We start from the raw sequence: 27019 nt of genomic DNA, 5'->3' as shown, positions 1-27019 counted from the left end.
CCAGGAGGCCTTTGTAAATGTGGTCATTTGGAAAGAAGCCCTCCCCCACCCTCACTGCGGGGCTGGGGCTGGCTGGCTGCCCATGGGTGATAACAGGGCCAGCATCTGCCCTCCCTGCCACCTCACTTTCCTGAAGGGCTTTGGGGCCCCACATCCTGGTCTGGATAGAAGAGTGAGCAGCCACATTTGGCAAGTCCCTGCAGAGCCCAGCCAAGCCTGGGTGGCCACTCCTCTGGGCAGTGTCTTTGGCAGGTAACTGCTGGGTAGAGGAGCAGTCCTGTGGTCCCAGCTCTCTCGCTGGTTTGCCCTCCCCAGGCCCTTCTGGGTTACAGTGGTCAGAGATGGCCAGCAGAACCAATGGAGGGTGTTGGGCTGATTTAACTAGTAATTAGTTAGTGACCTTGAATACTCACTTGTCCCTGTGAACCTTGGTTAGCATGTGTGTATGTCTGGAAACTAGATGATCTCTAAGACTAGATAGCTTCTGAAGCTATCTAGTGGCAATGACCTTCTGGCCTACAAACCCCCCCTCAATATGACTTGCTGCTGCCACTACAATAGCAACAACAATGGCAGCTCTGTGTACCAAGCACTTGCCATGTGCTCGGCATGGTGCCAGGACTTCACACACAACAGCTCACGGAATCCCCGGAAGTCTACACCCAGTGTGGAAGTCAAGACTCGGGGAAGAAGCTAAGTATTGCTTCAAGTTCACATGCCTACTAAGTGATGACCCTGGGATTTGAATCCAGATCTGCCTCATTCCAAAGCCCATTCTCTTTTTTTTTTTTTTTTTAATTGATTTTGTATTAATATTACATTAAAAATATATATGTGAGGTCCCATTCAACCCTACCCCCCCACCCCACCTCTCCCCCCCCCCCCCCAGCAACACTCGTTCCCATCATCATGACACATCCATTGGATTTGGTAAGTACATCTTTGGGCACCTCTGCACCTCATAGTCAATGGTCCACATCATGGCCCATACTCTCCTCCATTCCATCCAGTGGGCCCTGTGAGGATTTACAATGTCCGGTGATTGCCTCTGAAGCACCATCCAGGGCAGCTCCATGTCCCAAAGACGCCTCCACCTCTCATCTCTTCCTGCCTTTCCCCATACCCATCAGCCACCATGTCCACTTTTCCCAATCCAATGCCACCTCTTCTATGTGGACATCGGATTGGTTGTGTCCATTGCACCTCTATGTCAAGAGGAGGCTCAGATTCCACATGGATGTTGGATGCAATCCTCCCACTTTCAGTTGTAATCACTCTAGGCTCCATGGTGTGGTGGTTGTCCTTCTTCAACTCCATCTTAGCTGAGTGTGGTAAGTCCAATACATCATATTGTAGGTGCTGGAGTCTGTTGAGGCTCAGGACCTGGCTATCACATTGTCAGTCCAGAGATTCAAATCCCCTAAATATATCTTAAACCCCAACATTAACTGCACCTCCAGCACATTAGCATGAAAGTCTTATGAAGGAAGATCCCATCTGAGTCCAGATTCATCACACATAAACACCAGTTCCAAAAAGGGGCCATCTGACCTGGTAGTTAACCCCATCGGCCATGACCATAATTCCCATGGGTCTCTTTAGCCCTCGAAGGAACCGATATCTGGGGGTTGTATCTGCTTTATCTGTCTCTCTGACTCTGCTCAGTTGTGCATGAGGGCAATCCTTCTGCCAGCCTCCAGACTCTTTTTTAGAAACTCGTAGCCATATAAACTCATTTCTCTTTTCCATTTCCCCCTTACTTTAGGTCAAACAGCATTTTAAAGTCATGTTATTTTATGTAGACAGGGATATTCTGCTGATCCACATTGAACCTTCCGTATAAGGTCATTTTCCAGTTGCATCATCAGTTGGTAGTTGATAGTGGTCCCTCGGTGCCAGGGAGGCTCATCCCCGGGTGTCATGTCCCACGCTGGGGGGAAGGCATTGCATTTACATGCTGAGTTTGGCTTCGAGACTGGCCACATTTGAGTAACATGAAGGCTGACAGGAGGAAATTCCCAGGCACAATGTTGCTCTAGGCCTTGTTCTTATTTTAGGCTTATCAGCTCACAAGCATAGTCATTAGCATCAGGGGCTCACTGTTGAACCCTCACTCCCTCCTGGTCCCCGCCGCTGTACCTGGGTGACTGTCGCTGCTCCCCTAGGGACCACGACAGAGCACCACTGGCCAGGAACCCAGTACCCCCCCTGCTGTGGTTTTTAATTGTTGCCACTATGAGTATATCCAAACATTACCATGCACCCTGGACATATGTTCTGTACAGCTCCCTGTCAGCCATATATCACCTGTCATTGGTATCCCATACCAGTATCCCTCCATTGCCATTGTTGAAACACTCTGTGATCCAGAACTCCCCGAAATTTGAAGCCCAATATAATGTCATGGTCCCTTACTAGGGAATAAAGCCCATTCTCTTAACTGCAATTCTGCCCTATGCAGTGTTGGGGAGGTCCCATTAGCAGTAGGGAAAGAGGCCCAGGAAAGCTATGGGGTCTGAACTGTCAGAGCTGACCTCCTCTCATAGGTGAGGAGGCCAGGCTCCCCTGCCTCCCCTTGTGGAGCCAGCAGAGCTGAGATGAGTGATGGAGAGGGCTGATGGCTGTGGCAGGCTGTAATTTCTCCACTCCAGGTTCGCTCACCTGCTCACAGGTACTCTCCAGCAGCTCTGGGAACATTGCCCATGAATAAAACATCATCTCCCTGCCAAGGTCTTGTTCCACTATCAGCCTCTGCCAGCAAAGCCCAACCCAGGGAAACCAAATATTTAAAGGTGAACTCACCTGGAGAATAAACCTTGGTTCCGAGCTGCTGGGCATAGTTTTAACATGACATGCCGAGTACTCCCTCCTCCCTGGTGTTATGCTTGGAGAGAAGAGCAACCAAATTAAATCTTCATTTCTGTAGAAGTCTTGTTTTTTAATGAGCCTTAAGGAGAGAAGTACTTAGCATGCACTCTTCCCAGGCATTGGCAGCCTGAATTTTCCTTTCTGCCTGCGTCAGTCAACCATCCCCATTCTGGGAGAAAGAACTCACTTCCTTGAGATTCTGCAACCCCTTAGGCACACAGAGGGAGAGGATGGATGATTTCGAGCCCCTACTGTGGGCCGACCACTGTCCCGGGGAGGGTACTGGTGGACGTAATTTCATTCCATTGTCCCAGGCCAGTGTTAGCAGTCTGGGCTTTCCAGGGGCGTTGGAGAGTAGTTAAGTACTTTGGAGGGCTGGAGCTGGAATTTGAACTGTTGACCTCCTTTTTCCACCACTACCCCCCGTGCAGAGCACAGGGGTCACAGGAGAGGGATGAAGGTATGAGTGAAGCCGTCACTGGAAGGATAGATTGGAGCTGGGTTTTAAAGGAGGCTGAAGACTTCTAAATTCTGGGGTGAGTGCTAGCTACAGATGCCAAGGACGTGAGCTAAGGCAGAGGAGCAGGGGTGGAGAAGAGTCCGGTGGAGCAAGGAAATGTCTTCACAGGGTTTATGCCCCCAGCTTTGTTCATGGGCCAGGATGGGAGAAATGATTATCTGAGGAATACTAAATACCAGCGTGTTGTTTCATGCTTGCGATGTAAGGAGCTATGCAATGGTTTCTTGCGAAAATTTAGTCCAGGAAACTAACTGTTTCTCTCTCAAGAAAAGCTTGAAAATTTTTCATTTCTTCCGAAGATGAGACCTGCATGGTATCTTACAGTTCCCATTTTCCCTTGAATTCTGGGATGCTGAGACTCAAATTACAAGCCCATTTTTTCTGGGTGGCTGTGTAATGTAGGAATTGCTTGGTATTTAAACGAGGCTCTGGAGTTAGACAGCTTAGAGATCTCAGCTCTGCCACTTCCTGGCTAGGATACTTTGGGCAAGTTATTTAAATTCTCTGTGCCTCAGTCTCCTCATCAGTAAATTGGATCTAACAATAACACTTACATCTTAAGATTTATGTAAGGATTAAATTAGCATGTAACACTTAAAAATGAAAAATCGCAATCCTCCCTAACTTTCCCTGTCCTTTCCTTCTTGATCATTCTCCTGAGTATCACCACCAAATTATATTTATTTATTGCGCTTATTATTTGTCCCTTAATGGTAAATTACATGAAGGCAGGGTTTTTGTTCTATTTTGTTTACTGTTAATGTCCTCAGACATATAACAAGGTATTCAATGAATGTGTATAAAAATGAATGAATGACTATGAAGAGCTTAGCAATGACTGGCACAAGGTAAGTTCTCAGTAATTATTACTTTGTATAAGTCTTTAAATCACCACCCCATATTCAGTCCATTAGCAAGTTATGTCAGCTTCGCCTTCTAAATAATTCTGAATCTGACCACTTTTCACCGGCTCCACTTGCCACCATCCCAGTCGAAGTCCCATCACCTCTCACGGGGACGACAGCAGGAATGACCTAACTGGATCCCTGGCCTCCACTCTTGCTGCCGTACAGTCCAGAGACTCTAACCACACTCTGTAGCTGCAATGATCCTTTTAAAGTATATATCAGGCCATGGCACTCCCCTGCTCAAAATTCTCTGATGTTTCCCAGTCACATTTGGAATAAAATCAAAAGCTCATGGTAAGCTAAGCTCGACATTCTCTTGGAGCCTCACCTCCTGCCCCTTTCCCCCTTTCACACTGGCTATTGCTTAGTCCCCCTCAGAGCCTTTGCATTTGCGCTTCTGAAATGTTCTTTCACTCCAGGTCGCTCTGATGTATTATGCAGGTGTCAACTCAAATGTCACCTCCTCAGAGAGGCCTTCCCCAACTATCCTATCTAAAGGTGCCCGTAAAATCCCGGGTCCATGACTCAGCCCCGCTTCTGCTTTAGTTTCTTCAGAGCACTTATCACAGATTTTTTGAGCATCGCTTATCTCCCACAAGAAAGTAAGTTCCATGAGGGCTGTTTTGTCCATCAGCACCTAGAAGAGTGCAGTCTATCTAGTGGGTGTTGCTTCTGCCCTGAGGTGCTGAGAGGCAACGGGCTGGAGGTCACAGTGGGACCCTGATTTTGTCTCTCCCTGTGCCTGGCCAGGTCCTGCAGATCTGCCCCAAGGACATGAGAGCCGACATCTGCGTGCATCTGAACCGCAAGGTGTTCAAGGAGCACCCAGCCTTCCGCCTGGCCAGTGACGGCTGCCTGCGGGCGCTGGCCATGGAGTTCCAGACGGTGCACTGTGCCCCAGGGGACCTCATCTACCACGCAGGCGAGAGTGTCGACAGCCTCTGCTTTGTGGTCTCTGGCTCCCTGGAGGTGATCCAGGACGACGAGGTGGTGGCCATCCTAGGTAGGTGTTGTCCTGGATGGGTACCTTCTGGCCTGGCTACTGGGCAGCTCAATACCACTGCCTCCCCCAAGCAGAGGTTGCCACAGGACAGGGCCAGTTGTTAGCATCCATCCGTCTAGCTAATAAACCACTGCATGCTTGTTTTGTGCCAGTCACTTGGGGTGTTTCCATGACAAAAATGGATTTTACTCTCAAGGAGCTCCCAGTCCAGTAGGGGAGATGAGCAGTGAAGCAGCCAGTTGCAGTATGGTGGGATGGACATCTAAATTGATATTCAAGTGTGGGGGAAACTTATCTGGAAGAATCTGATATCTGAAAATTGAGGATGAATTAGCACAGAAACGAGAAGGGAGGGAGTTTTTCTACACATTGGCAAAGCATGTGTGAAATCCCTGCCAAGAGATGTAGGGGGTTATTGGGGGAGAGGAGGAGAGAGGACAAAGAAATTCATTTAAGGAACTGTAGCCATTCAGTGTGACTGGAGCGCACAGAACAAAAGGACATTGTGAGGGAGCTGGGGAGGGACCTCAGCTCTAGGCAGGTCATGGTATGCTCTGCAAGTCATGTCAAGGGGTTTGAGTTTTATCTGGGGAGCCATTCAAGGGTTCGAAATCAAGGAAGAGGCACGTCAGATTTGTGCTTTTGAAAGATGATGGTAGTTACAGCTTAGAGAGTGGATTAAAGGAGAAAGGTTGGAGCAGGAAGATGAGTTTGGAGGCGTTATTTAGGGGCAAGTTAAGGGTGGCTTGGACTAATGTTGTGGTGAGCAGGTGGAGAGAAGCAGACAGACTTGGGATATTTAGGAAGTAGAATCAACAGAACCTGATGATGGATTTGCTCTGGGGAATGAGGGAGGAATCAAGGACTGCAAGATTTGTCACTTGGAAATGTGGAGGCTGGTGGGCCGTGCACTGTGATAGGGAATGCAGAACCAGGGGCAGCCATGGAAGGACATGGTGGCACTGGAGACGGTGAGCATTAGCGCCTGTGAGGAATTCATTTAATTGACTTAGGTAGCTACAGCACAGCTTTTTACTGGGACCTGTCTACCTTTCTAAGATGGCAAAATAATATTCACTATTTATAGGTCACCTTTCTGTGCCAGACATTTTACATATGTGTTCTCATTTCAGTCTTACAGCTTCCCTACAAGTGGTTTTTAATGATCCCCATTTTGTAGATTCAATAATCAAAGCTCAGAGAGGTTAAAGGAATTTTTTCAAGGCATCACAGCTGATGAAGTCCATGGAACAAGCCTCCTGGAGCCCCTGACTCCAAAACCTCTGTTCTGATCCATTTCGCAGCACTGCAGTCCTAATGATAATGAATGCAGTTTGCTGGCCCGTTACGTTGTCAGGCACTGGTAGACATTTACACAAATGTTTTTTCTCTTTTTCATACAATTTATCAGGAGAGTAAGACCAGCAGAGAATAAGTTACACTGAAGTTAGAATTGAGGTTCAACCCTAAAGAGAGACATAGATAGCAATAAAACAAAAAGGTTCAAACTTCCTTCCTCCTTGACTTTGGAGCTCACAGTCTGTGGCTCCTGTCTTGTTCCTCTGGCCCCAAGCCAGCTTACCCTCTTGATGACATTCTGCTCAAGTTGATCCAAGGATGATTTATATTATCGCAGCATGGGCTGCAGATGGGCTGAGGGAGACTGGGATAAAGACTGAGTGGGGATTGGAGGCTGAAATACATTGAACTCTGCAGACTAGAGTTATTCTGTTCCTTGCCTTCCCCATCCACAGAGAAGTGAGATTTGACTGTGTATAAGGAACAAAGTGCATAAAGGTTAGAGCCATTGCTTTAGTATATTGGAAGGGAAAGGGCATTTTGTCTCTATCTTTAATAGTCATCAATGTCCTTGATAAAGAGGATTTGCCATGGGTAATAGCTGCCAGGGTGTTTGCCTGTCTGAGAAGAAGAGTAACTCATGACTAGGGAGCTCCCCTTTGAATCTTAATTTGAATTGACTCTTTGGTGTATGGCATGAGTCTTGAGTTGCGTGTTACCCATCTCCCCACTGAAAACCCGCTGCATGCACCATCCCCCTAACATACCCAGGCTCAGGCATCTGTAACAATCTACCTTAAACAGCTGAACTATTTGGAGCTTGGTTTGACCACCTAGACTTAGGAATGGAGGTATGTCAGAGCTGAGGAGGGGTGAGGAAAGCAAACAACTACTTCCTGTCCCTTTCTTATTTTCCCTCAACCTGTGTGGCAGCAACCAGGGCTTGATTCATTGTTGACTTACTGGTTGCTTCTCCAGACCCTACACCCTGCCTCTAGCCTCCTGGGCATCCCAACTGCTCCAGCTAGCAATGGGCATGGGACCTCTGGCATAGCTTAGCAGCTTCAGGCTCGAAGTGGTTGTTGCCCTCAGACTGTTCAGATTAGAGAAACCTCTCCTGTGTGTTAACAAGAACAAGATTGGGCCCAAAAAGTAGGCCTGAGCTTAGCTCCCTAAAGAACTATCACATCTTGAGAGTCCTTATACTGTAAAAAGGACGAGACAGTTCTTTGAATCAATCTGACCTCTAGGCCAAAAGGTCTAAGAGATTCCAAGCTATTTGCTCTTTGGAAACATAAGTTTAGAGATTTTTGTTACTGTTGTTATTCTCTAATATCTTTTCCTCAGTAATGTGAAATCCATTAGTTGCTGCAAAGAAAGGGTCCAAGTATCAAAAGGGTGTTAAAACTAAATGTTTATTGCCCTCACAAACCCTTTGGTCTAATCCAACCAAAATTTATTCAGTACCTACTATTTCTTCAGCACTGTCATAGGAGTGGGGATACAGCAGTGGCCCAAACATCATCCCTGCCTTCAAGAAGCTTCTGCAAGTACAGGAGACTGACATTAAAAAGAACAATCCCAGTTACACTGCATAAGTATTACGTAGAGAGAATCCAAGTGTCCCTGGAGGGTCATTGGGCAGACAGCTATCTAGCAGCAACCGAGCATCTAGCCCTCCAGTGAGGAAGAGTGTCCAGGGAATCATCCTCAGTTAGCATAAAGCAGGAAGCTTTCACTAAAAGTCCAGAGCTCATCTATCTCATTCTTCTGCTTGCTGGTCTCTTATCAGTTCTCTCATTTACATTCTGCTTCTGCCAATTTCCTTCCTCCTTCCAGTCTTTATACTCCACCCCGATTCTGTGTTTAATTTTAGCGAAGACTCTAAGAATTAGAAAAGGCGTCATTAGAAAGAGGGTCATTAGAAAAATGGGGATGTTTTGTATATTTTAAAAATAGAATTCTTTCTAATGAAAGTCCTCTAAAACAGTGTTTTCAAACTTTCTTGGCCATAGTCTGCCATACAAAATACATACTACATTGCAAACTAACCTCCCACACATACATGCACACAGAGTTATACATAAAACTCAGAACTCATGCGACATGAAATGCAACCTGGTGTTTTCTGTTAGAGTCCATTCTCTTCCATTTAAGAAAAATTGGCGGTGGTGACCCACTAAATTGTTGACGAGCTCTCTTTCTTGCATTGAAAGTCATGCTGTGCCTTGAGGGCAGAGAACATGCCAGATAATCTGTGAGGATCACCTCTCTCTCTGATGTTCTCTGCCTTATTTTTTAGGTGATATCCTCCCAGTCTCCTTTTGGAATGCTCTTAGAAATCACTTTTTGGCTTCTCACATTTACTTTCTTAGCTCTCTAAAGCAAATTTAAGCCGTTAGCGTATGCATTTTACTCATTTGATTTTTTAAAACTAATTTTCCCCTTATTTTTCATAGAGACAACACAAAGGCACAGGTAAATTAGCATCTGCATGTAAGTTGCTCTCTGTGTTTTGTGTTACTTAATCAGAAGCCCATGTGTCATGGCCTATCATGGGCTGTGCGTCAGCATGAATAATCGCCCTGTGTTTCTATCTTCTAAGTACGGTATTTACATAATCTTATTCTACTGTGATTAGTGTTCTTGTACTACCTTTTATGAGTTTTGCATTTTAATACTTAATTTTTCTTTAATCATGGATGATCAAGTGTCTTTCCTCTTTTATTTTTTCATTCTTTAGGACGAGACAGAAGTCTCATTAGTCAGGTTACATTGAGTCGTGGGAAGAACCCTGCACCAGCAGCTGGAGATGTCACTACGGCTCAGGTTCTGCCCCTAAGTCCTTGCAGGAGTGACCACTGACTGCCTAAGTCTCTGACAGCCTCCTGTGGGCCCTACAAAGCCCAGCCTCCTGCCTCAGTTGCATGTTTACATGTCTCTCTCTCTTCTGTGCGCCGAGCTCCTTTAATTTCCTATCTCCAGCATCTAGCACAAAGCTCGGCACATGGAAGGCACCAGAGACTGTTTTCTGAATTGAAATGAACTGAAAGGCAGGCAAAGACTGAGCTGTGAAGGGCCCATTGCCCAAGTCAGGTGTGAACTTTATCTTATGGGGACAAGGGACCCAGAGAGCGTTTAAAGCAGCAAGGAGAGCCAGGGAGACTAGCTGGGTGACCCAGGCAAGAAACGTGAGGGCCTGAGGAAGGTGGGGAAGGGAGATAAAGAAGAAGAGTGGGGTACAGACATAGCAGGGGAGGAAGCACTTCCAGAACAGGGGAGGTGAAAGGCAGGGAGGAGTCTCTACCGGGCTGGGTAGGCAATAAGATCAGAGGAGGAACGGAGGTGTTTTTTTCCAGGGACTGGTTGAGTTTCCATGTCTTTTATAACATATCCAAGCATAGCTGTCAACTGCAGGAAATCTCACACATGAGGATGGGCCATTGCCTGCCCAAGAATGGGGAGTAGGTGTGGGGAGGTGAGCCTGGGACCGGGCAGGCCCTGGCTGTGAGGCGCACAGGTGGTCTCGGTTAACTTTTATATCCACAGCCCTGTCGTGACTGAATTAGTATTGACATGTGCATCCTCCTCAATTATTAAAGGCAATAATGGCTTAAATGCTTATTCATGGGTAAAATCTTTTTTTTTTGTTTGTTTTAATGCTCCATCTCAGAGTTCATAATTTGGAAGGCACTTTCATATTTGCCTAGATAGTTAACATCGTTGGATCCTTGGTTGGTTATTAATGTAGCATCTGTTATTTAGCAACTCCCATAGCACCTTTAGGGGTGCAGAGAAAATGCTTGTCTACGAGGAGCTTTCTATCCCATTTGGGGAGACAAATGCATGAATAGTGAAAATAAGTAACACAGGTACTTCTTTCTGTAGATTTCCTGGAGTCAGTAGGAAAATGTTCACAGAAGAGGCAGAACTTGAACTGGGTTTTAAAAGACCAGTAGGAGTTTTATATAACAGGTAGGGCCTTGAAGTGGAAAGAACAGCACAAGCCCTTAGAGGTAGGAATGCATGTGGCATATCCAGGGACCAGTGTGAGTAGAGCTGATTGCATAGACTTTACATTTAGGTCAGTATTGCTCAACTTTAGTGGACATAAAACTCACTTGGCGTGCTTGTTCACAATGCAGATGCCCAGGTGCCTTTACTGTAGATTCTAACTCTGCAGGATCCTCTGGGATGGAGCCTTGGAATCTGCATGGTTAATAAGCCCCACAGGTGATCTGATGCAGGTGGTGTGAGCACTACACTTTGAGAAACATTATTCTAAGCAGTCACCAATGGATGGTTTTTGTGGAATGGGACGGGGAGCAGGTTAAACCATATGAAATTGCCTATTTTCAACTGTTTTTGACTTACCATAATGGTAATTTCATGACACTAACTTACTAGTGATCTATATACAAGGAGAGATGAGGACATGACTGAGGGGGGTGGCTCGGTGAGGATAGAGTCATGAAGTCATGATTTGAACAGATGAGGTAGAGCTTTCCAGATAAAAGAAGAGCGTGAGCTAAGGCCTGGGGAAGGAAAGTGTGGGGTGTGTTTCATAACCACAAGACAAGTTCTTAAGCATTCGTGGATACGGGGCTGGAGAGGCAGGTTGGGGCTAGTCTGTGGGTGTTTCCTTTACACTGAGTGTCTTTGGTTTGTGAGGCTATAGGAGATTTTAATTTTCTATATTTTTTGCGACTTTCAAGTCTTCTTTAAAAAAAGTATATGCTACTTCAAAAATTAAGAAAAAAATTAATGTAAACCAGATTTCGGGAAATTTAGCATTGTACCAAGTTTCACATAATCTTTGGCTATTAGAATGTAATTTGAAAGACTAACATTTTATTTTTCCAATAGAAGTCTTGACAGCATTTCCTTTATTTGCTGGTCCAACCCAGAATGAAAAAAAAAAGTGGCATTTATTTTAGTATGTCCTAACCATACAGAGGGGTTGAGAGCCCCTCTCTCCCTAACCAGTTCTTGAAAAGAAGGACAGCTGGACAGGCACCACAGAATGACTTACTTAACAAAGGTTTTTAAAAAAACACTTTGTGCAAAACCTCATTATTTTCTGAGATGGAGAAGCAAATCCTCGCAGTGATGCTTGCTAAGCTTTTTGTGAGCTGATGGGGGAAGGGGAGGAGCCGATCCTCCACTGGGCTTCCATCCCTGGTGGATGGCTCCGCCATGTCCTGCAGACTTGGTGAAATTGCTGCGTGAATATTCCTACCACATGCCGTAATGTTTGCTCATGCTTGACTCAAGGGGAGGAGGCTATGTTTAAGTGCCTCTCTAAACGCTCCAACCAAGCATTAACATTCAAAGAGCTCTTCCATCAACTGAAGCAACTGCATTAAATCCACGCATCTAGCGAGAAGCTATAGGGTGAATAATCTAGAACTTCGTAAATGCAAAAGCACTTGTACCTGGTAATGCACACATTACTGATTCGGAGAGGGAGGTGGGCGTGGGGATCAAGTTCTCTTTCCTAATTCTATTTTTGCTTAAGCAATTTTCAAATTGGTTTACAGGCTCTGAAGACACTGGCAGTTAGGAAAGTTAATAGAGCTTTCTAAAAGAAATTCTCATAAATTTAGTGCTCAGACATAGCGAGTGTTAAATATAAATTAGGGTAAATCAAGGCAATTGTAATGATTATCTGAAAAAAATTTTTGGCATACATACTCTTCCAAATATACTGTTAAGTGTGTGTGTGTGGGGGGGGAAGTAGAATATATGGCTATTTATACAGTGACCTCAAATACATAAATATATGTACATGAATAGAAGAAAGATGGAACATGTCCCAAAATGGTAACAATCTGTTTCTGGATGCTGGCAGTAAGAGTAATTTTTTATTTTCTATTTTTCAATATAGTTCAATGATTTCATACAATATAGTTCAATGATTTTATAACGAGAAAGGCAAAAAATTAAAGTCAATTTTCAGTCTTCACCCATAGCAGATCTTGAGGAATTACCACCTGCTTTCAGTGGAAGATTTGTGATCTGTTTGCCAATTTAATTTACCTAATTGCAGTTGTGAAAACTGAAGGAGAATTATCATCATGTTTCCAAACAATTGCCTTAACTTAACCACTTATGAATGAGCCTCATTCAGAGAGAAATGCCAGCGGCGTGTGTCCATACTCAGCATGGTCCCCAAAGGAAGACATGACCCATATGTGGGGGAAGCTTTAATACCTTCGATGAGAACCTTTGTTATCATAGGGTAATTGCTGACATGCCTTATCTTTATTTCTTCATTTAAAAATTTGCCCATAGGTTTGCAGCTTGTCATTAAGCTGAATTACAGTGAATTACAGGAGATTCCTTCTGCTCTAGTCAGGCAGACAGCAGAGCTGCCTGGAGATAACGAGGTTCTCACTCCTCGACTGGGAGCCGGTCCTTTCCTCAGTGTCATCTCTCCAAAGGCAGTCGAAGGCTCCCATAACCTAGCCTGCCTCACGTTGCTGCACTCAGGCCCATCTTTTCATTGATTTATGGCTTTGTTCATTCCCAAAACACACCTGCCAGGCAAAGTTCTAGGTCTGAGAATACAACAGTGAACCAGACACCCTCCTCAAGCTCTCAGGTGCATGGGGGAGACAGACAAGTAAATAGACAATTTTATAGTACAGTGCTTGGAGGTGCCATTGGAGTAGGAACAGGATGCAGTGTGAGCACGTGAGACAGACATTTAATCCAGCCCAGCCATGTCAAGTCCAGGAGGGCTTCCTGACAGAGGTGATATCTGGACTGAGACTTGCATGATGAGTTGAATCTCACGAGGTAAAGCAGTGCCAGTGCCTGGTTGGGTTGAGGGATTGGAGGAGAGTGTTCCAGGCAGAGGCTGTGGCATCTGCAAAGGTTTGGGAAACACATCTGCGAATGAAAACTAATACAGTACACCTGAGGCATAGCATTCCCAAGGGGAGGTCGTATGAGGAAGAAAACAGAGCTGTGAGCCCTGCTAAGAAATTTGGACTGAGGGGAGCCAGTGAAGATTTTAAAGCAGGAGAGTGACAGGATTGCATTTTCCTTTGGAAAGATCATCCTGGCAGCTATGTGGCAAATGGATTGGAGCAAGCCGGAATAGGAGGCAGAAGGCCAGTGAGGAGGATGTTGAGAGAGGAGCATGACTGGAACTGACTTAATGGCAATGGAAATAAAGAAAAGGAGGGAAATCCAAGAAATATTGTAGAAATAAAATGCCCAGAGGTTGGTCATTTAATGGATATAGAGATGAGTCTGGAATGATTTAGGCAACTTTCTCGGGGATGTGGAAGACGAGCAGGTTGACCTGGGAGGATGACCAGGTCCAGTTTTAGGTCTGTGATTTGAACAAAGTGAAAGTGTCCATTGGGCCATTCTGGACTCAGGAGAAAGATCTAGGCTAGAGGCATCAATCTGAGTGCAATCGAAGCCAAGGGAGAGGCTGAAAAACCCCAAGAGCGGCTGGGGAGGTGGTGAGAAGTACCAGAGCAGAGCAGAGCCCCGAGGTGAGCAGTTCACATAGGACACGTGGGGGCTGAGGAGGACTGCCAGAGGACAGGGGAGTGGAGTATCATGGGAGCCAAGGAGGGGGCAAATGGGCACTTTCAAATGTCACAGAACCGTAGCTCACTGAGTAGAAGATGGCATTGATTGTAAGACACGCTAATATTATAGGCCCACTAAGAAAAAATGCTGCCAATGAAATTGTGACTTATCCTCTATTGTAAGACACATTCTAATTTCAGAGATCCTAAAATGCTAAACAATCTAAATATACAGCAGGACCAAAGAGCTATGAAAGTTAAGGAATACTAGTGTCTTTTAGTTTTATGAGCAAAGGAGTTATTGATTACAGGAAGAACAGTATTAGTAGAGTATTATTGTCAGAAGCAAGATAACAGTAGTTTGAGGAACGAAGAGAGGTGTGTGTTGGGTTCAGGGGTGTCTCATAAATTGCAGAGGTCCCCAGAGTTTGGAAACTATAGATAGATAATAAGTAAGACAAGTTTAGGTCAAAATATCACTTCCCTCACCCAGTAAAGCTAATACTGAAGAATGTGGCTCTTATCTGCACCAAGAAGGCTTTCCAATATAGAAGACCAGAATTAGACATGTCCTGGCAGTGCTGGCCACCACAAGCCCACCCTGGGAAGGCCTGCCCTGTAAATCTTCCAGTGTGGGCGAGTAGAAAGAATTTGCTTGCTGCAAGCAGTCAGATGCTGAGGAAACAGCAAAGGCTGATTCTTCTTCCAGACTCAGAGAAATAACGAGGGCTATGCAGGTGGAGCTGCCTTCACCTGGAAGCAAACATCAGGGATAAGGCCAAATCATTTCCCCTTAACAGTAGGAAACTAGAGAACATGTCAGTAATTCTGTTGAGAAGTTTAGCAGTAAAAGGAAGGAGAAGTGGAGAGTTGTCACCTCTTAAGTTGGCTATGTTCACTCCTACCCATCCAGCAGTGCCTTTTTTTCTTGCCTGTTTCTTTTCTGTGTATCTAAATTCCCTTGCTTCACCATGGAAGGCCAGCTCCACTACCATATTTTCTGTGAAATCGCTATAGTCCTGCTTTGCCCAACCTTGCAGACTTCTTGGTTTTTATTTATGTGTGTGTGTTATACTGCATTGTTACGGGATGTGTAAGTTTTGTCTTGTCACATTGTTAGCCCCTCACACAGAGATGGTGGCACATCCTTCTATTATATTCCCCTTCATCTCTGGAACGCTGCCCGATCCATGAGAGGTAAGGCCAAGTAGTTGAACCGAATTGAGCAGTGTGCAGGCACTAGAAGAGCCAGGACTTCCACTTTTAGGAACTCCCAGTCTACTGATGCCCGTGAGACACAGCTTCAGGTGCCGTTCACGTCAGACCAGCCGTACAGGCCCTTGTGCCCTTTCATGGTCTAGGCCCGCGGCCCTCCTAGCCCCGTGGCCAGTCTCTCAGAGAGGCGCCAAGAGATGGTGTGCAGAAGAGTATGGAACTCCTCTCCTTTGTACCAACCTCAAAAGAAAGGAAATGCTTCTCTTTTCTAAGCAGTTGTATTGAGACGTATTCACATATCATACAGTCCATCCAAACTGTACAATGGCTTTTCATATAATCAGTGTTGTGCGTTTATCATCACAAAAAATTTTAGAACAATTTCATTACTCCAAAAAGAAAAACTCCACATTCCTTAGCCGTCACCTCTCAATCTCTCTATCCTTCCCCAGCCTTACATAACCACTAATCTAATTCCATCTTTATAAGTTGACGTATATTTAAATTTTATATAAATGGAATCATACAATATGTAGTACTTTCTGTCTGGTTTCTTTCACTTAGCATAATGGCTTTTTTTTTTTTGGCCTGTATTAACATTAAATATATTCGTTCATCTTCAAAGAAAAACAGTCTTATATATGCAATATTACCCATATTCATTTTTCACATGAGGTTTTACTATGCTGTACAGTCCCATGTTACATGTTTTAGCTTTCCTTCTAATAATATACAGGACCTCAGGCTTCCCCTTTCAAACACTTTTGCTATTGTTGTATTTTCACCTTTTCTGTCCATCTCCAAAGATTAACAAGCAACTTTTTACAATTCTGCACAGCTTAACCCTCAGCTCTCCATTCTCTACCCTCATTCTATTTTCTGGTGACCTGTATTCCAGTTATTGACTCCATGAGTTTACACAATATATTTAGTTCATAATAGCACAGTTATATAGTATTTGTCCTTTTGTGTCTTGGCTTGCTTCACTCAACATAATGTCCTCCAGGTTCATCTGTGTTGTTACATGCTTCATTTCTTCATTTCTTCTTACGTCTGCATAATATTCCATCATGTGTATATACCAGTTTGTTTATCCATTCATTGGTTGCTGGACACCTGGTCATTTCCATCTTTTGGCAATAGTGTATAACGCCACTATGAACATCAGTGAGCAGATGTCTGTTCATGGCACTGCTCTTGGTTCTTCTGGGTATATACCCAGTAGTGGTATTGCTGGGTCATGTGGTAAATCTTTATTCAACTTCTTTAGGAACTGCCAAACAGTCCTCTACAGTGGCAGAACCATTCTATATTCCTACCAAAAGTGAATAACCATTCCTGTCTCTCCACATCCTCTCCAACATTTGTAGTTTTCTGTCTTTTTAATAGTGGCCATTCTAATAGGTGTGAAATGATACCTCATTGTAGCTTTGATTTGCATTTCCTTATTGCTAGTGATGTTGAACATTTTTTAATGAGTTTCTTCACCATTTTTATTTCTTTTTTGGACAAAAGTCTATTCAAGTCTTTTGCCCATTTTCTAATCAGGTTGTTTGTCATTTTTTTGTTGAGCTGTAACACCTCTTTGTATATCATGGATATTAAACCCTTATCAGATATGTGATTTTCCAAGTATTTTCTCCCATTGAGTCAGCTGCCTTATCACCCTTTTGATAAAGTCCTTTGAGGTGCAAAGTGTTTAATTTTGAGGAGGTCCCATTTATCTATTTTTCTTTTGTTGTTCATGCTTTGGGTATAAGATCCAAGAAACCACCACCTACCAGAAGATCTTGAAGATGTTTCCCTACATTTTCTTCTAGTAGTTCTATGGTCCTGACTTTCATATTTAGGTCTTTGATCCATTTTGAGTTGATTCTTGTCCAGGGAGTGATATAGGGGTACTCTTTCATTCTTTTCATTATGGATGTCCAGTTCTCCCAGCACCATTTGTTAAAGAGACTGTTCTCTCCCGTTAACGTGGACTTGATAGGTTTGTCAAAAACCAGTTGGCTGTAGAGGGGATGGGTTTATTTTGGGACTCTCAGTTCTAGTCCAGTGCTCAATATAGTCTATCTTTAGATAGAACAATACCATGCTGTTTTGACCACTGAAGCTTTGTTTCAAGGTCAAACAGTGAATGTCCTCCCATATCGCTCTTCTCTAGAAAACAAATGCTTTTTGAACATCTCTCCATTCTCCTACGAAACCTGAAACAAGACCAGACTTTTCTAAACCCATTGGCTAAGCATCCAACACTGCAAACAATCAAATAACACATGACACTTAAAGCTGAGTCTTTATTCCTGCTAGTAGATTTTCATGGCTTGGACAGGAAGGCACATTGATGAGACTTCCCCTATGTCTTTATGCCTTCGATGTTCTCACTTCTGTAAACTGCAGTAGACGAAACAGAGGTCAAGACTGCCAGCATTTATTTTTTCAGTAAGGACAAGACGAAGTGCTTTGAAGCTTCACTACAGATAGGAGGAGGCCAATTTTATAAGGTGTCAAAATTTTGCTTACCTACTCTCCTCCATGGTCTTAGCCCATCCGAAGGAAACAGCTCTACATATATGTGAGAGTTATTAAATATCCCAAAATAAATTTGAAGTGCTGGGTTTAACTGCAGCACCTTTGGGGCAAGGCACATAGTAGGTGCCTAGGGTGCCCTGCTTGTGCCTGAGCCTTGTGCACAGTGGGCCCTCAGTAGAGGCCTTGCTCTCTGGTCCACAATCAGGGCTGGGTTGGGGAGCAGGTGGACATCACCAAGGAGCTTAGCTGCAGCCTATGCAGCCTTTGTCCTGAACATGTCCAGAACCTTCATCATCGTGGCCCACTCGGTCCTGAAGACACTTGGAAGCCCACAGAGCTCAACACATTATGCTGGCCCACCGGACCGTGAGCTCCTGGATGGGCTAGGAGGCAGCAGAAACACACAGTATTAGACACTTAAACAAGATGGGAGCATATTTTTCTCACACAGGTGAAGCAGGGCTAGGATGGCAATTTCGTGGTGCCAGGCAGCCAGCTCCTTCTAGCCTGTTGCTTCCTCCTAACTGTGTTGTCACCTCGACCTCACATGCAAGAGCGTTCACATCCTCAGACCTGCCAGCAGGAAGGGGAAACGAGGGGTGGAAACAGCACACGGCCCTTCACTGTGAGGACGCAGCCTAGAAACTGCACACACCTCTTCTGCTCGCATGTCCTTGACCAGCTGTGAAATCGTCTTGCTTCTCGTCATCTTTGTGCCCAGCTCAACAGCATGGGTTCCATCACCATAGACGGGGGGAAGTGATCTGGGCAGGTAGCTGGCAGCCCAGGCCATCACTACTGAAGTTCAAAGCTCTGGCTCTGATTTACCCTTTTTTTCTCTTCACCCAGCATGGTGGCCATTCAAGGTAGGTCTGGGTCAATGTTAACTGAAGAGGGGGACTGCAGAGGACAGCCTGCTGGAAGCCCCGCATAGCGGCTCCCAGTTTAGCAGGAGAGCTGGTAGGTCCCAGGCAAACATTTAACCTCTCCCAAGATCGCTCTCCTCTCTTTAAAATGGGACTGATAATCCCTGTGGAATTTGTGTCTCCAGGTTGTTAGGAAGTTTCTTCTTTTGCAGCGGCTTCTATGGAGCCCCTACTATGTTTCAGGCACAGTGTTAAGTGCTTTGATGATATTGTTTCCTGTAACCCTCAGAGCAGCTCTAAGAGGTGGATATTGTTATTCACATCTTATAGCTCAGTAAACTGATGTTTGGAGAGATGCCCAGAGGCCTTTTGTTTATTTATGTATTCACAACCATTGAGTGCCTGTCTTGTGCCAGAGACGGGGCTGGGGGAGCAGGAATTTTAAGTCTGATGAGTGAAGAGGACACACATAATGGAGAGCTGTCCAGGTCAAGGAATCAGAGAAGGGATCTGGGCTTGTTTTGAAGGATGAAGAGAGGTTATCCAGGCCCAGGGAGCGAGCTGGGGGGTCTGGGCAGTGCTGGGAGTGCCCTGAGGGAGGCGAGGGCCAGGCTTGGGGGAGGCCGAGAATCCCAGTGCGACTGCAGTGGGTGCAGAGTTAGCCGCAGAGGCTGGCGGGCTCCAGCTGCAGCCCCCCGCGGGTCCGGGGCTTGAAGATTGATCAACTGCTTGGCAGACACGCAGGCAGGTCCCAGAGAGGAGGCGATCTGGGTGAATTCTCTTGGTACCTCCGTCTCTGAGGACTGAGGAGAGGACCTGGCTTTAACGCGCCCGGCGGACTCACCGCATCCAGGCCTGAGGACCGTCGTCCTCTGGAACTCTCCAGTTCAGTGGGGGCATGCAGGTGCTGCTCACGGTTAGCCAGCCTGTCCTCTAGGACTCATAAACAGAACTGTCCCCAGGGCAGGAGAGAGGATCCCCTTCCTCGGAGCCTCTCGCCCACGGCCGAGATCTCGCATCTCTCAGTCAATGATGACGGGAGCAGAAGGCTGCCCTTGTCCTGTAGGGCTTGCCTGGTGCCCCAGGGAGGAGCAAGGAAGAGGGGGACAGCCGTCCTCACCACACCTGTGCTCTGGCAGCTCTCTCCACCCCTCAGCAGAGCCCCCCACAGAATAGCAGGAACAGATCCTTAACTGGCCACCCAGCAAGTTGGTGCTGCCATCTCAGTATAGAGTGTGGTAGGTGCTTGAGTGAGCCTGCAGCTCAGTGGGTGGCCAAGCCCTTTCCTCAAAGGTCTACAAAATAGAATACCAGCAACACTCTTCAAAACGTGTGGGAGTCCAGAGGCTGACTGGCTTTTAGGCCCCTAATGAGCCATATTCTTATGCCCCAGGGCCTTTGCACATGCGGTCCCCCCTACCTGGAATCATCTCAGTGCTCCCTCTTTGTGCTGGTGAATGTGAACTCACCCTTCAGGTCACGGCTTAAATATCCGGAGGCCTTCCCTCAGTCCCCAAGCTTAGGCTCCGTGCCCCTCCTGCTCTCCACTAGCATGACCCCCAATGGTATAATCACTTGGGTCTTCAGCCCCCACTACATTATATCTGTCTTCCACCCTTGTGCCCCCAGCCCCTAGAACAGTGCCTGGCCAAAGTTGCATGAATGACTGAATGAGTTATTTCTAATTGGTTTGGGTCTGGACATAATTAATGATTTTAGTAGCAGCTAATGACTTTAACTTCAGAACTATTAGTACGGGATACCACTACAAGTAGTCCTTCTAAGAGCAGATCGTAGGGAACAGTGATGGGTTTCAGCCAGAAGTTTCATTTCTGCTGTGAGCCCTCTGGTCCACCAAGCTCACTCAGGATGTGTCTTTCAATAAACATGGCGTTTTCTGAAGTGTTCCAAACTCAGTTGTTGGGTTCAGATCAGGATTTCTTCCCTCCATCCCTTCAGCCTTTGGGCAAGCTATTAGATCCTTTTTTTTTTTTTTTTAAGATTTATTTATTTATTATTTATTTCTCTTGCCTTTCCCCCCACCCCAGTTGTCTGTTCTCTGTGTCTATTTGCTGTGTCTTCTTTGTCCACTTCTGTTGTTGTCAGCGGCATGGGAATCTGTGTTTCTTTTTGTTGCATCTTGTTTCACTTCTCCATGTGGGAGGCGCCATTCCTGGGCAGGCTGCACTTTCTTTCGCGCTGGGCGGCTCTCCTTATGGGGCACACTCCTTGCGCGTGCGGCTCCCCTACGCGGGGGACACCCCTGCATGGCAGGACACTCCTTACGCGCATTAGCACTGCGCATGGGCCAGCACCACACGGGTCAAGGAGGCCCGGGGTTTGAACCGCGGGCCTCCCATGTGGTAGACAGACGCCCTAACCACTGGGCCAAGTCTGCCGCCAAGCTATTAGATTCTTTCAGGGCCCCAGGTCCAGTGCCTCCTGAATTCGCCCTGGTCTGACCCATGCTCCCCTCCCAACTCCCAAGCCCCCCTCCCCACTCCCCCTTGCCACCTAATCCCCCCGCTAGCACTTGGCCTCCTCAAGTGGCTGTTCCAGCCTCTGACCTTGGTTGAACTGAATTGCCGGTGGGTCTTGGTTTCCCCTGTGCTGTGCTGGGTGCCTGGCAGAGACTACCCCTCCCATCTCCCCGTGCCACCTCAGCCCTGTCCCACCTCCCACCTGTTCTGTGACTGTTCTTTGGTCCCGTTTTTGTACCCCATAGGATTGTTCACATCCACTGCAGCAGTGAGTTCTGGTAAAGACAGCTGCACATAAGGGGGTTGGGAGAGGGAGGAGGATGACTTCTCCCGGAGATGTTTGCCTGGAGTTCTGATTAGACTGCCTTTCCTCACTTCCTATTTTTTCCAGGTCAGAACGTTCACTTAGAATGTTAGTATTTCAGAGACTTGGAACGTTAGGTTTTAACAGTTCTGCATCCAGCCCCACAGTGTATTCAGTTGATCAGTTGATGAGCTGTTGGCTGCAAGTAGTTTGCCGAGTGCATCCAGGTGCCTTTTGTCCTTGAGTGAGTGATCATTTCCCATGAGAGAACTAGAGACAAATGTGGGGATAGCGATTGTCCTGGCCTGTGATCCTGTAGAGCTGGCCTGGGAAGTCATTATTCCCAGTGACGTGTTTCACTCATGAGCAGCCTGTGAAACGCTCTGTGTACTTCCCTTCGACAGTTTCCCAAGTTACGTGGTCATAAATATATTCCTCATTTGCCACCATAGTCTTGGGTTTGTTTTGAACCTGACAGGTCCTCAGATACCACATTCTTACATCTCACTAACAGAGAATTTATACCTCAAATGCTGCCTTCAGAGGAAGCAAGATGTATGATTTTCAATTTGGGTTGAAAATCAAACTTGAGCTATGATAATGCTGACAGTTCCTAGACCCTACAGATTTATCATGATTATCTTACCATGAAATACTTTTTGTAGGAGGAACTACCCTCCATTTCTTTTTCCTGTCAAAATCTTGGACTGGAAAACTTTTTACTATGTGACTGTTGTCATTTCTAAAAATGCAGTTATTTATTTCATGCTGTGTTCCAAATGCAGTGTAGTTGGCCTTTGTTTTAGGCAGTGGGTATGTCCTTGAATAGTTGTCTATAAACTGAATTTTCACAGATAAATTCACGTTAAGTGCACATGGGGAGGTGTTATTTTACTGTTTAGATCCTTTATTGCAGGGTTCTTTTATAATTAGAAAAACTACCCCCAAATTCATTTGAGAAGTGTAATTAATGTTCATGTGTGGGCCTTGTTTAAATGGGGCAGTCCTAAGAATTGGGCAAGATTACCAGCAGTCTTCCACTCTTAAGAGTTCTGGCTCAGTAATACCACAGTTCTTCCCAGTAGGAGACTGCAGATTTGTAAATGCTACATCTGCTCCCTGATATTTAAAATGTTCACCCAGGAAAATTTGTTCCTATTGGAACCACTTCTTGCTCTTTCTTGTCTCATTCTTTTAGGGAAGAAAGTTTGGATGCCACTCAGAGCTGGGATGATTTGTGATGTTCTGCTGAAAGATTAGGTAGCCTAATAGATGATTTATCATGTGTTTCTCAGCCTGGGGTGCCATGATTCTTTGTGTTCTGGTTGTCTATTGCTATGCAACAAACCACCTCTCGGAATAGTGGCCTGAAAATGTAAGCCATTCTGTGGTTTGCTTGGCTCTGCTGGTTTGTTCTCTCTTCCCACATGTGGTTATAGTCAGATGTCAACTGGCGCTGCAGCCATCTGAGGCCTCAGCTGGGCTGGATGAGCAAGATGCTCCTCAGTGCTGGCAGCTGGAAGCCCACCTGGGCTGTGTGCCAGAACTCTTACAAGTGCTCCAAGCATGTTAGATTCCCGGAGGAAGTGTCCCAAGAGTGAGTATTCCCAGAGTCCCTGGCAGAAGCTGCAAGGCTTCTTATGATCTAGCCTCAGAGTCCCAGAATATCACTTCCGCCACATTCCATTGCTCAAGCCAAGTCATTGAGTCCACCTTAGATTCAAGTGGAAGGGAATTAGGCTCCACCGCTTGGTGCAAATGGTAGCATGTGCGTACTGGCAGGAAAGGAATGGATGTTCTCCACTTTTTGACTCTCTATCCAAGGAACAGTATTCTCTAGAGGAAAAAGATTACCTAGCTATGAAGGGCATGAGGGATATCATGGGGCAATATAGAGAAGTCGTAGAATGCCTGAAAACCATCCTAAGCATTTATCCTACTCTCAGTAAAACCCCTGTATTCATCAGGGTTCTCTAGAGAACAGAATCAACAGGAGATATCTCTAAATAGTAAGAGATTTTATGAGTCTCTCATGTGACCGTCAGGATGCAAAAGTCTAGGTTCTGCAGGCAGGCTGCAAACCGAGGGCTTTGATGAAAGTCCAGTGAAGGTCCTTGATGAGTTTCCGGGAGATATTGGCTGCCCAAAGACAAGCTGGGAAATTCTCTTTGAATGCTGAAATCACTTCCCCTTTTAAGGCATTCAACTAATTGAATAAAGCATCACTCATTGCTGACGGCAGTCTCCCTGGTTGATGGTAGATGTAATCAGCCATCTATGCAGTAAACTCACTGATAACTAAAGCCCATAAATGTCCTTGAATTATAATTAGCCCAGTGCTTGTTTGACCAAACTACTGGGCACAATTACCTCTCCAAGTTGACACATTGGCCTAACCATCACAACCCCCTTCATAAAATAGAACAGCACGTTATTTCACAGACACATAGAGAACTATGAAGTAATGTTTCTAGTTTGTTTTTCAGCTCACATTTTGGAAGTGCTTACAGAAGGCTGGGCCCATGGAGTGTCACGTACTTAGAAGTATACGTTTTGATGTTTGAGGAAAAGTCAAGTTCCTCCGTGGAAGTATAGTTTCCTCCTTAGCCTTAATCAGGAAAACAGCTGCCCAGTTAATCATGCTGAGTCACAGGTACCTGAATTCCAGCAGTAGAGCCTGGCTGATCTGGATGCAAAGGCGACAGTTCTCTTGAATACATTACTTTTCACCCTTTGTAGCATTTTTTCTTCCCCCTGCATCCTCCTCTCTGGCTCCCTGGAGATTCAAATTTGTGTTTATCTGTGCTGAAAATCTAGAGGCAAGATAAACAACATTTCAAGCTATTTATAAGCTGAGGCTGTGCAGGAATGAATTAGGCTTTGCATTAGACATGTGCTAAAATGTTGGTCTCTGGGAAAGGCAGGAAGAATAGCCTTAGGTGTGAAAAGCAGATGTTTAGAGGAGATTGATAGAAGGTTGACCCAGAATTTGGCTGTTTGGGCTTGTTACTCTAATGACTTACTAAATGTACCCTTCTGTGATACTAGGGAGATGCCATTTAGGTAGGCCCCTATTTTTATACTACCAGGAGAGCATTTGGCAAAGATCAGGAACATACAGGAAGGAAGTGTGGGAGCACACGGTGAGGAAGGAGGCATCGTGCAATTAGGAACCGGACTCAGTGGTCAGAGTAGGGGACGAGACGAACCTTGCACTTGCCCGGCCTCTGCCGTCCCAGGGAGAGAAGACCTCTCCTCGCCAGCCCACTCCCCGCCGGCAGCTGAAACGTTCACCTCGCAGCGAGTCGTTCTAATGCCGCAGTCCGCCCTTACCTCTCTTTTGCTTGCCAGTACTCACTGAATGCCTATCGTCAAGCATTCTGTGGAGGGATAAGATGTGAGCGCTTATGTTGAGAGACAGACCCAAAACAAATAAATAATATAATGACAGACTGTAATTAGTGTTATGTAAACAGGTGAAGAATAACGTGGTGAAGACTAATGGGGGAGGCCATCTTTTGGATGGGATCATCAGGAGAGCCTTGCAAGGAGAGGCATTGATCCCAGGGCCATTTTAAACTTTGGGATGTGTTTTAAGGTTTCTTTTTCTTAAATCTCATATTGTTAAGGTTTAAATTAAAATCATTTTTGCCTTTTCTGAGTTCAAGCTGCGCAATGCTGAATGGGCGGCAATTCTGGCCAGCAGAGGGAAGCCAGACTGGATGGCCAGCCGTGCCTGCTGACGGATTCCTCATGGCAACTTTCTCTCCTTAGGGAAAGGAGACGTATTTGGAGACGTGTTCTGGAAGGAAGCTACCCTTGCCCAATCCTGCGCCAACGTTAGGGCCTTGACATACTGTGACCTGCATGTGATCAAACGGGACGCCCTGCAGAAAGTCCTGGAATTCTACACGGCCTTCTCCCACTCCTTCTCCAGGAACCTCATTCTCACCTACAACTTGAGGAAGAGGGTGAGCTGACAGTTTCCATGTTTTTCCTCTAGAAAGAGCAATCCCTACGCACTTAGAATAGTCGGTCAGGCCAGGAAAGTCCTTTAACTATGCATTTAGGTGAAGCAATTGGTTCTAAAAAGGTTCTGTGAATTGCTTGCGCTTCAAAGCTTTTGCTACAAAGTAGGGGAGTCGGGGAATGTTGCTGGAATAGAAGACGGATCCCTTTTGGTGCAGGAGGAATTTATTGTGTGTCTATGGGTGTTTTCCCTAGCTCTATCTAAACCTTCCAGCATTTTCAAAAGATTAGTAAAACACATAAGGTTGTTAGTAAATAAAATGGCTGAGGCCACTTAATTAGTATAAACTGCATTCTCGCTGGTGACTGGGACTTGTCGAGCGGTGTGAGGCCATTAGCCAGCTGGCAATACTATTTTTTTAAAGATAGGAAAATGATTTAATTGGGTCCAGAAAACGAGAGGTATGAAATCTAATTGCCTAGAAAACACTTCGTACACATCTGCCACCCTAACTGGTTGAGAAAATGATTAGTGGTTTAAGAACCAGAAGATTTCTCATCTGAAATAGTTTTCTTCACCCTCAAATCATCAGAACTGCTCCATCTGTCTCTGTGAGGTTTAAAATATTTGTCTTGTATCCTTTACGTTCTCATGACTGATTTTCTTGCACTCGTCTATCTCTTTTGGTTAAATCAGTAGCAAATTAGCTCTGGATCTAGACAAATGATCTGGAAGGATTATCCTAGGAATCTTTCCCCAAAGAACCTTATTAAACCCCCCCCACCCCGCCACCCACCCAGCGATTCCTCGTCTCAGGGTCCCTGTCTCTGTTGACTGGGCCTGCATCGCCCCAGTTCTAAGTTAAAATCCTTAGCGTTGTTGTTGATGCTGCTGCTTCCTCTCCCATGCCCCAGGTTAGTCATCACATCTTGTTAATTCCACCTAAGCCTTCAAACCTGGGTCACTTGAGACCTGAGCACACAAAGCCCCTGATTACAGCCCTGGAACTTGCAGGCTCCACCTCACCTTCTCACCTCGCATCTCTCCTCACTGCAGTGCTCCTCCTTATTGCTGCTAGACCTTTTTAAAAACTAATCAGATATGTCGCTCCCCTACGTAAAGATGTCCTCCCCTACCTGTCTACACTATAAAGTCCCTATACTGTAGCATGGCTTATGTGATATTTCACCTTTGGCCCAACCCTGACCCTCCAGCCCCAAGGTCAGCCACTCCTCCCCACTCCCCCCACCCCACCCCCCGCCCAGCCCTGCCCGGGGTGCCACGTTTGGCCTGCTGAGCTCCACTCCGTTCTGCAAGCTCGCCACACCTTTGCAGAGCCCCGTGCCTCCCTGCACGCTACTTTCTCAGCCTACAATTCTTTCCCTTTTATTCCGTCTATTAGGCCCTAGGACTCTGCTGAAATGTTTATTTGTTCATTCACTGTTCATCAAATCTAGTATAGTGCCAATTGAACTAGATTAGAGCTAAGAAAATGAATATTCCC

The 27019-nt window shown here is 45.7% G+C and overlaps 1 protein-coding gene across 2 annotated transcripts in view; it reads left to right on the top strand.

The window, feature by feature from the left end:
* The window catches only part of KCNH1 (potassium voltage-gated channel subfamily H member 1), a 442833-nt gene that overhangs the window by 333944 nt on the left and 81870 nt on the right, over positions 1-27019 (top strand). For both annotated transcript variants that reach the window (XM_058275155.2, XM_058275156.2), the window contains exons 9-10: positions 5047-5299; positions 25320-25516. In XM_058275155.2, coding sequence (XP_058131138.1) covers positions 5047-5299; positions 25320-25516 — 450 coding nt within the window. The remainder of the gene's footprint in view (positions 1-5046; positions 5300-25319; positions 25517-27019) is intronic.

Source organism: Dasypus novemcinctus, chromosome 13, assembly GCF_030445035.2.
Source record: "Dasypus novemcinctus isolate mDasNov1 chromosome 13, mDasNov1.1.hap2, whole genome shotgun sequence".
NCBI lineage: Eukaryota > Metazoa > Chordata > Mammalia > Cingulata > Dasypodidae > Dasypus > Dasypus novemcinctus.
This window is presented reverse-complemented; position numbering and strand designations above follow the sequence as displayed.